We start from the raw sequence: 11,207 nt of genomic DNA on the forward strand, positions 1-11,207 counted from the left end.
TATGAACTTCTATGTCATCAGCATTAATGAGTCTTTGTTTGTCTTTTTTCTTTGTTTTATCTTGAGTGGAATCCCCCACAGCATTTATACTTTAAATCAGTTGCAGAAACAAACAAAACGTTCCCTGCGTTGAGTTTTGACACACTAATCTGGAATTAAAGTTGAATAGAATTAGTTTATTGTTACCTGCTGTAGATTTAAAACCAGTGGCTGTTGAAACAACACGAGAACAAAGTGTATTCTGTAATGTTCCCCATAAAAAGCCGCGCTTACCATTATTGAAGCGTGACTGGCCACTTCTGTCATCGTGCAGTAAAGGTCGCAATTACGCAGCTGCTCCAAATCCAACAAAGGTCTGTCACTGCTTCACTGTGATCAAAGTCCCGACTGCGAATACATTCCCTGTGCAGCATGAGCAACCTGTGGATGTCTTGGAGATACTTTAAATCATCTGTCACATTAACACACACGCACACGATCACAACACACTCACAAGCGTAAAAAAGCCGGCAGCTTCAGCCAATCGCGACTTGTGGAGGAATGCTGGAACAGCTGGAAGTGGAGCTGGGGAGGGAGTCTCTCTCTCTCGCTCTCGCTCTCTCACGCTCTCTCTCGCTCTCTCTCTCACTCACACGCACTCACACGCACGCACACACACACCCCCCCCACACCCCCCCCCCCCACACACACACACACACACACACACACACACACACACACACACACACACACACACACACACACACACCACACACACACACACACCACACACACACACACACACACACACACACACTGGATATAATGTGCAGGTGTTAACAGACCACCTACACTTGACCTCATTCTCACTGGCTCAAAATGAGAAGCCTTTAGCCTGGAGAGGGCCAAAGAGAGGGAGAGCATTATTTCAGATACTTGGCAGCATTGATAAGGAACCACGATAAGAGGCATATTGGCTAATGATATTAGAACAGGAATGCAGTCTAGACTCACTTCACATGGCACAATGCAGTCCTAATTATGCAGCTTTTGATTCATTCAGTCTCTAGAGATCTAGAATGGAGCACAAACTGATACATTTGCAAAATGCAGCAGGAACTTTGATTATTTAAAAAAGGATAATAAAGTGTAAGTATTTTCTCTTGCTAGAAAAAATACCTCTTACCTTATTCGAAGGATATTTACTGTATGAGATAGGCCTTTCTATATACAAGAAGAGGCCATATTAGGTATAAGCATACCTTGGAGACAGACCCAACATAAACACCCTTATGATATAAACACAACATTTGCAAAAAAGAAAAGCATGCTTGATGATCCAAGTTTTTTTGCGTTTTCTTCCAAATGGTAATTATAAAGCAAAAAAAAAAAGACTTGTAGAAAAATGATCTTATTTTCAAACATGCAAACCCATACTTTATGCAAAAAAACATGTGCAATTTCTTCCCTAAAAGTCAAGAACTGTTGGTATTTAAGCAGTGGCAGGCTGCTCTTAGTATAAGTTATGGGAACCATCTGAAAACTCTCTGCTACATGTACAGTCATGCACCAGTCTGGAGATATCTTGGAGGAGAGGCCAGGAGTTCTGTATCAGAGGTATGTCATATTATTTGGCAGAGGTTCCAGTTTTCTCCACAGTTCATCAGAGAGGTTGCAGAAAACACACATTATGCACGACTATAATACAACCTTATTCAGGCAGAATGTTGTTTAGGCTGTGCACACACACCACAACTGAAGTGGAATGCCCGGTGTGTTCTTATGGCTGGAAAATGACAGATGTCGTCTTTGAAAGTGGTTCTCGGGTTAGGACTGAGGCCAGGGAGGGTTTGCCTTCGGACAAAACAAACAGACGCACACATTTTTAAGGCAGCAGGACTATCTTATCTCGCAGGCACCACTGGGATCTCTCTGCTGACAGACAGGAAGAGAGCATGATCCACTTTCACCACTGCTTCCTTGAAAGTGAATCTACAATAAAGTTAAAAGACCCAACGGATAAAATACAGAAACAAATAAGTATTCTTTATATTTTATATAAAGCCAAACTTGGAATAGGTTAATTGGGTAGGGGGCAAATGCTGTCCATTATGTTTTTATGTTTGCTTTGGTATGGCAATATGTCACATGGTCATTTTAGGTCTTGACTCAACAGATGCATCTTTGGAGCCTGAAGCCTTAAAAGGGGCACAGCTAAATGTTATCAGGATAAGGCTCTCGGAAAATGGTTCATTTCCTTTTGAAGTGTTTCCAGGAGTTATTATGCATCCATGGTTGCTTGCTAGCATGAGAGCGGCTAAGCTTTCCCAATGACATCATCTAACGGAGCCTGTGGGTTAGGTTTGAGGGCCGCTGAGCGTTTGACAGCATTCCAAGGTGAATACCACAAAATCCCATGTGATCCCAGGAGGCTGAGCAGGAGCTCTGGAGCTCTTTGGACAGGGATTCAAACCGGTGACCCTGCAGTGAGAGACAGCTTCATTTAAATCCATCATACCTTTCAGTCTTATTTTAATTTCGCCTGTCTGATGTAAAAAAAAGGCTGTGAAACATCTGAACCACTTGACATCAAATCTCCATTGTCATCAATGATGAAGGGCTTTGAGGATTAGTGTGTGTAAAACTATTCAACCCACACGCTTTAAATGACAACTTAATGACAGATAATTGGATGACACTGACAGCGTTTGTGGCTTAAGGGTGAATGAGGGGCATTTGTACTTGCTTGTCTGGTGATGTGCCTCTACTCGTTCTGCCTTTAGTCATAAGAAGAGTGTCACCGGTTTTTACGGCTGTTTCAATACTGTAGTTGTTTTGGTCAATGAGGGAACACTACCACATCTGTGTGGGATGGATGTTGACTGACCTGGTTGATTCAGATCAGACATCACTTAACACCCGGGATATAGCAGTGGTTACTTAAGTCAAACTTGGTTTACTCACCAGGATATTTGCAGAGTTTAATCACTTTTATAGTGTGACATACATGGCTCCCTAAGACACAAACACACCATGCAACCAAAGCATGAGTGTGACTGGAAACCAACTATAAATGTGGCTGGGTTGAAACCAAGTGAAGATTGTGAGGTTTCACTTTTAGTGTAGATGGGGGAAAAGACTGAATTTGTATTATTTAGGAAGAGAAAATTACATAATGGGGCGTAAAGGGTCATAAAAATAAAGTGTGGCTGCAGATCTACACAGTCTGTGGTGCCCAACAATACATGTGTCAATGTTTGCACATATTTCTGCAGAGAATGTTTGTAGAATTACAAAATCCTGGCTGAAAAACCCAGGCTCAAATGCAGTACTTTAAGACTTTTTTTTATAAAATCATGCCTGATGCCCCGGCCACACGAGGACGAAAACGGTCGTTTGCGTTACTGTTTAGTGTCATACATACTGTATAGACCGTTCGGCCACACGAGGACGACCGAATACGGCACTAAACGACTGCGGAAACGATAACGGGTCCCAAGGTGGATATAACGACATATGCGCAACGCTCTGGGGGGTCCAACGGCTCCGTGTATACGCCCTATACGATCATTTTCTGATAATGATGAATAGCCCCGCCTCTCCCCACCTCTGCTGCTCACCCCCACGTCAAAGTAAACTGCACACTGAATTCAGATTATTTATCTTTCTCTGGATATGGACATAAACGCAAGTGAAGTCTAATCTGACAGGACGGAGACACCTCTCAAACTACCTAAACTAGTAATAAATATGTTTATTTTTACTGTCGGCCGGGTCACTCATTACTGGATCAGTTGCTGCATGAAACAGACACTGGTGCTGTCCGAAGAGAGGGAGGAAAAAGAGAGGCTCTGTGTATTTTATTATTATATTATATAGAGTCGTTATTCATTTGTTTTAAAGCTCAATAAATAACAAAGAAGACCTTTGACCGGCACTTTTATCATTTTGTCGGAAGATTTAAACTTTAATACACGTTGACTGGCGAAAAACTCTGCCCGGTTCCCTCGGCCCCCACCGCGGAGAATAAACAGAAGGGCAACCATGACAACCATGCTTCTTCGCTGCTTTTGTGGAGGAAGTTACAGCGCCACGTACAGGCTCCTGCATATGTACTGCAGCTTCTCCAGCGGTTGGAGCTAAACGGAGCGGTCTCGTGTGGACAGACACTATCCGGATGACTATTGCGTGTGGACGGAAGCTTTTTTGCGATTGCGTTTGCGTTAATCCTTTGCGTTTAGCCGTTTTCGTCCTTGTGTGGCCGGGGCATGAGTTAACGTCTTCTCCTTTGAAACCTTGGAAGCCAGCAGGGGTCCAGAAAAAAAGAGAGGGAAGGAGAGGGGACCAATCCAAACAACAAAGGAATGCTCTCCATCAGTTGGAGCGCTCCGCTCTCCCACTTGCCTGCCTTGGTATGTGTAATTACTCGGCAATTAAAGTGCCTCAGCTTGTGACTGTGACTGTGTGTGTGTTGGTGTGTGTGAGCCTGGCGGTGCTTGGTGACCATGCTGAACCATGTCAACAATGTGGCCTGGACAGATCAGCCTATTTCACACAAGTGAGTCATAGAGTGAAAAAACGAAAGGCATAGTGGATGGAAAGAAAACAGTATACAGTTAGATAATGATGCTGCTGAAGGAGGAAAATGAACAGCTGTTAAAATATCCCTTTCTGCATCTTAATGTAAGCTGACCTTTCTCTTACTTTCTTATCTTCGTCTGCAGTCTCCTCTTATTCTGGTAACCACAGGAATGCAGGTTGACTGTCCCTGCAGTACTTTCATTTCACGCATAGTAATCACCTAGCCCACAAAGCAGAACACAAACACAGTAACGCACTCAGACACACACCGAGATATTCATTTCAGACGACGATATTTGAGCCTTTCTGCCCTTTTCTATTTCAACATGTAGTAGACAATGTATTTTTTAGAGAGGCCGATGCAGACATGAAATATCCTGGACATGGTCATATATACTGTAAATGCTCCTCTATGCATTTACCCCACATACCTAACTGTCTCACAAAATTGTTTCCATTCCAGCATCTCGAGTCAAACAATGGAAGGGAAAAAATACTGAGCAGAAATACTATAAACACAAACATTTATAGCCATGTATGTACAATTGTACATGCACATGTTTTATGAGCATTGGGGCACAACTTCCACACGTATACCTCGGCGATCCCCCATAAAGGTGCAACGGTTTGAGGCTCGAGTTTAATGGAATAGCTTGATAATACTGAGAAGGTGTTGGCACAGCGGGATGCTTTTTCACGACCTGTGACAAAACAAAAAAACTAGAATCTGTACTTTTCATTATTGGAAAACCGCCAAGTGCATAGTTAAAAAGGCAACTTTAGCTCACTGAACATCTGTTTACAATTAAGTGTATACCAATTCCAATACCAGCAAGCTGAATATTTTCTTTAACAATTCTTTATACAAATGTGCTAGTACTCTGTAAACCAAATTCAATACCTATAAATATAGTATTTTAAATAGCACAACATTTATACAATAAAGGATCCATGACCCTTTCATGCATGAATTATGAAAGCCTCACTCAGGATTTTTTTACCAAGTGTTGTTATTGCTCTTGGGGCATTACAAACAAGATTTTAACTTTAGTTTTTTTTTGTATCTAGTTTTTTCAAATTTAGAAAATAAATGTTTTATATGTCCACTCAGGTATGCGTTAAAGTCTAAACTGAACATTTGGAAAAAATGATAAATAAAGATGTGCAAACTTAAAATTACATTATAATAACTTAAGTATATATATTTAAGGCCCAACAAGATATTGCAAAGGAAGTATTTTCAAGAAGAACAGTAGCAGTAGGAATTTTAGTCAGTGATGCATGACGTCCACTTTAGTGGACTGCAAACATAAAATCAATACTTTGACAATTTATGAATGATATGATTCCTTAGTTGTTACTTGATGTCACCAAATGTTTTATACCTGCAGGGAGCGCTTTCCATGAAAGAATTGGCAGGACATGGTTAAACTGTACACCCAAGCACGTGCACTTCGCTCTGCATCAGCCAAACGACTCGCTGCATCCTCGCTGCGAGGGGGACCCAAGTTCCCATCGGCAAAAACACGTGGGTTTGCTATACTGGCTCCAAAATGGTGGAATGAGCTCCCCATTGAAATCAGGACAGCAGAAAGCCTGCACATCTCCCGGCGCAGACTGAAAACTCATCTCTTTCGACTCCACCTCGAGCGATAGAATTACTAACAAAGCACTGCTAACAGAGCACTTATATACTAATAAAGGACTGGCTTATCTATAGCCAGTTGAGTAGCACTTGAAATGTTTGGCTCTATGAAACCTGATGTACTTATATGATTTTGTTTTCTTCAAGGTTGTGTTTTCCTGGTCGAATGTACTTATTGTAAGTCGCTTTGGATAAAAGCGTCAGCTAAATGCAATGTAATGTAATATCGGCAGGTGACTTGGTCCATCTGGCTTTCTGTCGTTCATCTTGGTTTAGAGACATTTATCATGCACTTGCACTGACTTTCCACTGAGTGGCAGTGTATGGGATGATACAATATGGTCCTATGTAGTGGCTGATGGTGCAACTATGCCATCAAAACCCATGCATATACAAGAAAACACCTTTTGAAAAGCTGTCCACTGTAGTGACCCCTATGCGTGAAAGGGTTAAAGAAAATCAATTATACTGTATATACAGAAAAGTAAAAACATCATAAACATTGGAGATATGTCACAATTCAACGTAACAAAGAGTTATTAATTGATATAGGAATGGTCATTTTATAGGTTTAAAAAAATCCTTTAAAAATGACTTAAGGAACTCCAGCATTATGTAGAAAACCCTTATCCGACAATGTTTTTGGAAGAATCTGCAGTCTGACCTCCAATACACTGTGGGTCAGCACATATTTGTCCTGTCGTGCAAACACGTGTCATCTTTGTTTTCGCTCCTGTTCAGACAGCAGCAGGTTGTTGAGTTTGATAACAATGTTTGCAAAGTCAGTGAGCTCCACAAAGTCCGAGGTGATGATGTTGACCCCGTCCAGCCCCGGCCTCTGAGCCTCCACCCAGGAAATGATGGTGGGCAGGTTCCTAGAGGAGAAAGTGTATATGAGAAAGCAAACAATAACACTTCTTAATGTTAAACTGACGGATTCCCTGACCTTACAAACAATTATCTAAAGCCAAGTTTCTGTCTCTGGAAGGATTATTGTTATGATTATTACATGTGCCAAACTCTAATCAGTTGTTTCTTAGCTGAATGTCTGTCTGTCCACCTCATTTCATTTGTTGATAAGATTCTGAGATACAGTAATTGGATTTGGGAGACAATGGACCTGATGGGAAAAAGTGAAAGGGAGTGCTGTTAGTTTCCGTCTGTCTTTCAGTGACTGCATTCTCTGCTCGTATTGCTTTGAATTCAAACACTTTCTGTTTTAGTTCTTGTCATAGAAGCACACACTGATCATGGCTCTGTAGCTGTAGCAGTTCCAACACTCTTAAACTCTCCGCTATGTCTGAGCCGCCTGCAGCAGAACAAAACCAGGAAGTCTGTTGTGTATCCAGCAGTGATAAACAATCCCATTTCCTCGGAAGTGCAGAGTTAGGCCTCCTCCTGTCTCGCCACAGATTCCGCTCAGGAGTTTTATAGCCCAGCATCAGTGGCTGTTTCTCTCACTTTTGAGGGAAGGTACTCTAAGTCAGGAATTCCACTTTCAGCTGAGGATCAGAGAGCTAGCTGGCTGTGCAAATAATGTAGCCCTTACTTAGGGAAAGATCTCTAGGGGTGAAATGCGTTTCTGTTTGATCCGCTAAAGTTTGGAAATGGATTAAGTGGATTATAGCTTCCTTAGCCAAATAAAGCAGTGAAGTGACATAATATTGAAATAGGGGAGTCAAATGTAAATATATGGTATAAAAGATATAATCTCTGGCCGTTACATCAATGGCTTCATAGCTCTGAAACAGCTGTGGCAATCAAAGAGAAGAATAACAATAGGACTACAAATGGAGGCTTTTTCAGGAAATCAAACGGAGGCTTTTTCAGGAAATCAAACTGTTATATAAGTGGTGCAGCGCAGCAATGAATGCATTTGTAAAAATATGAAGGAAGTAGATATTAATAAATGTTTGTGAAGACGTTTATTTATTTATTTGACTTTGTCACACAATAATGTAAAATACAATAAAACATAAAAACACAGTTATCAACTGGTTGAACAGTGATTCATTTAAATGTGTTATTTATATTTTCATTTGCACCACATATTTAGTTTGCTTGTATTAAAGATGATAATAATTTTTACTGTAGGCATTTGTAGCATGTACTGTACTGCCCTCCGCTGGCCAAAAACAAGTATTACATTGAGTTGAGCATTAGAGGACAAGATTCAAAGATACATGACAACATAAACACTCACACACATGGGATGGATTCCTAAATCTGTTATACATGTTTCAAAGCAGGTAATATATTAAAAATCTATTGATTAAACCCTTGCATTAGTTGACAGAAATCTTAAACTCAGTCACTGACCTCTCCACCAGGTAGTTGCGCAGCCCCCATAGCAGGCCCTTGGCCACAGTGTTGACCCTGGGTGTGAGGATGGCCTGAGACACGTGGAAGGAGCCATGATTTGATCTGTCCTTCAGTGTAGCTTCCAGGAACTAGACAGGAGAAGGTCAAAAATGAACTTGGTGTAAGATTTTTCTGAACATAACTTGAGTTACATATGGTACTTTGTTTTTAAGCTTGAATCCATTGTGTGTTAGTGAATTGTTAGTATCTTTACAGTTTTCACTGGATAAAATACAATAAATATACATGAGGCTCCCATGCTGGTGAGTAGTTGCCACAGTCTGTGTTGTTTTCTGACCTGTGTGAGCTTGTTGGGTTCGGTGGTGTTGGCCCAAGGAGCGGGGATCTTGTTGCCAGGCCACATGACAGGGATGCCCTGAGCTGATGGATGGTGGTAGAACACAATCACCTGAGGAGAAAGTAAATAAAAGACGATGAGAAGATAAGCTGCACAGACCCGGTATATGAGTAAATATCAGGTAATTAAACGTATGTTTTAATTTCTCTTATCTTGCATTTACACTAAATGTAGCACATTATATGCATACAACTTATTGGCACCAGTGCTGAATATCCCTAAAGGTAGGTGTAAAAAGACTGTTTAAAATCATGAAAACACATTTGACTTGTCTGCTCTTCACTAAAGAGATTAAGCAAAGAGTACTGGTTGCGTGTCTTTACTAATGAAACTTAATAAGATAGTTTGGCTTCCTTTTGAGCTGCTAATTGTACAAATCTCTCCTCGTCTCCTCCCTTTTCTTCGTCTACTCTGCCTCACTTTTTTCTTTGCCAACTAACCCAGTTACGGATTAGGGTCAAAGGAGCAGGAGTTAAACTGATAGTATCCGAACCAGGCACTGACATGCACATAGGACCATGCTGACAGAATTGCACGCACACAGTGTGTGAAGCATGTGTCCATATGTTTAAGTATCATCTCCTTAACAAATGACGCTCATCACTAATTCTTGTCCAGGAGGTCATACTGTAGGTGACAGGGATTACACACACACTTCCATGCTGCTTTTACTACATGAGCTTTAAAGGGTCTTAACACTGGAGTCAATACACAAAACATGTGGTTGGAATAATGTTTCAAGTGATGTTGTGCGTCCACTTTCATTCATCACCTGGTATTTATTCTTCCAGAGGTAGTCCAGAGTGACGCTGTCCACTGCACACATGTTACAAAGCTTGCTGCCAAACACTTCCTGCAGCATGGTGAGGAGGTACACATGATGCTCTGCGCCCATCGCATAGTAGTGGTTGAAGTCTAGAAACACTACCTGAATCAATCAAACAACAGACTGAATCAGTTAGTGTGTCCGTGCTTTCTGGAAATTATGTTTTTATGAAGGATTCTCACCTCTTTCCTGTGTTTGCTTAAGAAGGAGTTGATTTCTAACAAGCCTTCGCTCACCTGTGGGGGAGAAAGGTTGGAAATCACTTGTTGCATCAAGCCTTAAAGGTGACATACTGTAACAAAACACTTTTTCAAATAGGGACCCGGCAGTGAAGCAGTAAAATGTCAGAAAATATGTAGTACTCACCTTGTGGCCAAACAGACCATGGATGAAGTAGATCTCCTTTCCGGACTCCCGTGGCTTGGAGGAGACTCGTAGATCAAAGTATCGGATTCCTGCTTCCAGCTGCTCCTTAAATGTCAGATTCTAGGAACACACACATCATTTATTACATCACAGGTTTAGTTAATGGCTTCAAAAACAGCTGTTACATAGACTTTTGAAATCTGCACCAAACATCAGTGTAAATGACAACTATAAACTAAAAGTGTGTACATTTTAACTCAGTACCTGGGTCATGGCCCACTTCACCATGACCTTCTTGGCTAACACGCTGAACATGGTGGCCAGGTACTTCACAAATGCCTTCTGGTCGGGGCCAACAGGAGCATGCACATCCACCCAGTAGGTAAAGGAATCATGAGACCCTGCAAGAGAGATGAAGAGAAATTAAAATGGAATAGAGAGAGGATCAATTCATATCCCTCTCACACTATAGCTTTATTGTTGTGGTATCCATGCAGGTGGGATGGACAGAGGAGCAGAGGAGACACATCTTTAGCACTAAAGGCTCACCTGGCACGGCGAGGTGTTTGAGGGGCATGGCACTGAGCTTGGGGGGCAGAGAACCCATCCAATCGGCATTGACATTGCCAATCCCTGCAGGTCGGGTCTTCATGTTAGAAACAGCCAATTAAAAATAAACCCTCATGAAACCGCTCTCTGGTGCAGATGCAATCCTGGAGGAGGATTCCTGTGTGCTCCCGAAAGATACAAACTACCGTAGATCATGTTCTAAAGTTACAGTTAATCTACGTATACCAGCGGTTCAAAACGACATCAACCTCTTACGACACTTAGCTGTCCCGGTTTCTTTAGAGGCGCGCTGTTTTCCTACCGGCGAACAGGCAACAGTGGAGACAAGCAGCGGGTGGCTAACGACTGTGCTAATCCTCTTAGAGCAAAATTACACTTGTTATCTCCCCTCTCCTGCTTCTTGGGTTTACCTGCTTTGTGTGTTAGTGAGCAGACCACCACTTGGACACATGCTTACACAGAAAATATAGGAATGTTGTCTTCATTTTAAATTAGAATAAGCAAATCATGACCTGTAGCCT

At 41.6% G+C, this 11,207-nt stretch overlaps 2 protein-coding genes across 5 annotated transcripts in view; both read right to left on the reverse strand.

Annotated features, from left to right (window-relative positions):
* The window catches only part of phldb2b (pleckstrin homology-like domain, family B, member 2b), a 37,010-nt gene extending 36,473 nt beyond the window's left edge, over nt 1-537 (reverse strand). For all 4 annotated transcript variants that reach the window (XM_034108446.2, XM_034108444.2, XM_034108445.2 and 1 more), the window contains exon 1: nt 274-537. In XM_034108446.2, coding sequence (XP_033964337.1) covers nt 274-306 — 33 coding nt within the window. In that variant the 5' untranslated portion in view covers nt 307-537. The remainder of the gene's footprint in view (nt 1-273) is intronic.
* A 6,277-nt stretch (nt 538-6,814) lies between these two features.
* plcxd2 (phosphatidylinositol-specific phospholipase C, X domain containing 2) lies at nt 6,815-10,768 on the reverse strand. Its single transcript, XM_034109105.2, has 8 exons — nt 10,666-10,768; nt 10,381-10,517; nt 10,117-10,236; nt 9,933-9,986; nt 9,697-9,852; nt 8,865-8,975; nt 8,525-8,655; nt 6,815-7,080 (listed from the first exon to the last, which is right to left on the reverse strand). The coding sequence occupies exons 1-8, from the start codon at nt 10,766-10,768 to the stop codon at nt 6,921-6,923; spliced, it is 972 nt and encodes a 323-aa protein (XP_033964996.1). The 3' UTR covers nt 6,815-6,920.
* Nucleotides 10,769-11,207: the final 439 nt, after the last annotated feature.

Source organism: Pseudochaenichthys georgianus, chromosome 20 (genome assembly GCF_902827115.2).
Source record: "Pseudochaenichthys georgianus chromosome 20, fPseGeo1.2, whole genome shotgun sequence".
Lineage (NCBI taxonomy): Eukaryota > Metazoa > Chordata > Actinopteri > Perciformes > Channichthyidae > Pseudochaenichthys > Pseudochaenichthys georgianus.

Excerpts from the sequence above, each read along its gene's own strand:
- plcxd2 (XM_034109105.2), bottom strand. The coding sequence starts at position 10,768 with ATGAAGACCCGACCTGCAGGGATTGGCAATGTCAATGCCGATTGGATG. Across the intron at positions 9,853-9,932 it reads TAAGCAAACACAGGAAAGAG|GTAGTGTTTCTAGACTTCAA; the intron begins GTGAGAATCCTT and ends TGATTGATTCAG. Across the intron at positions 8,656-8,864 it reads AACCCAACAAGCTCACACAG|TTCCTGGAAGCTACACTGAA; the intron begins GTCAGAAAACAA and ends TCTCCTGTCTAG.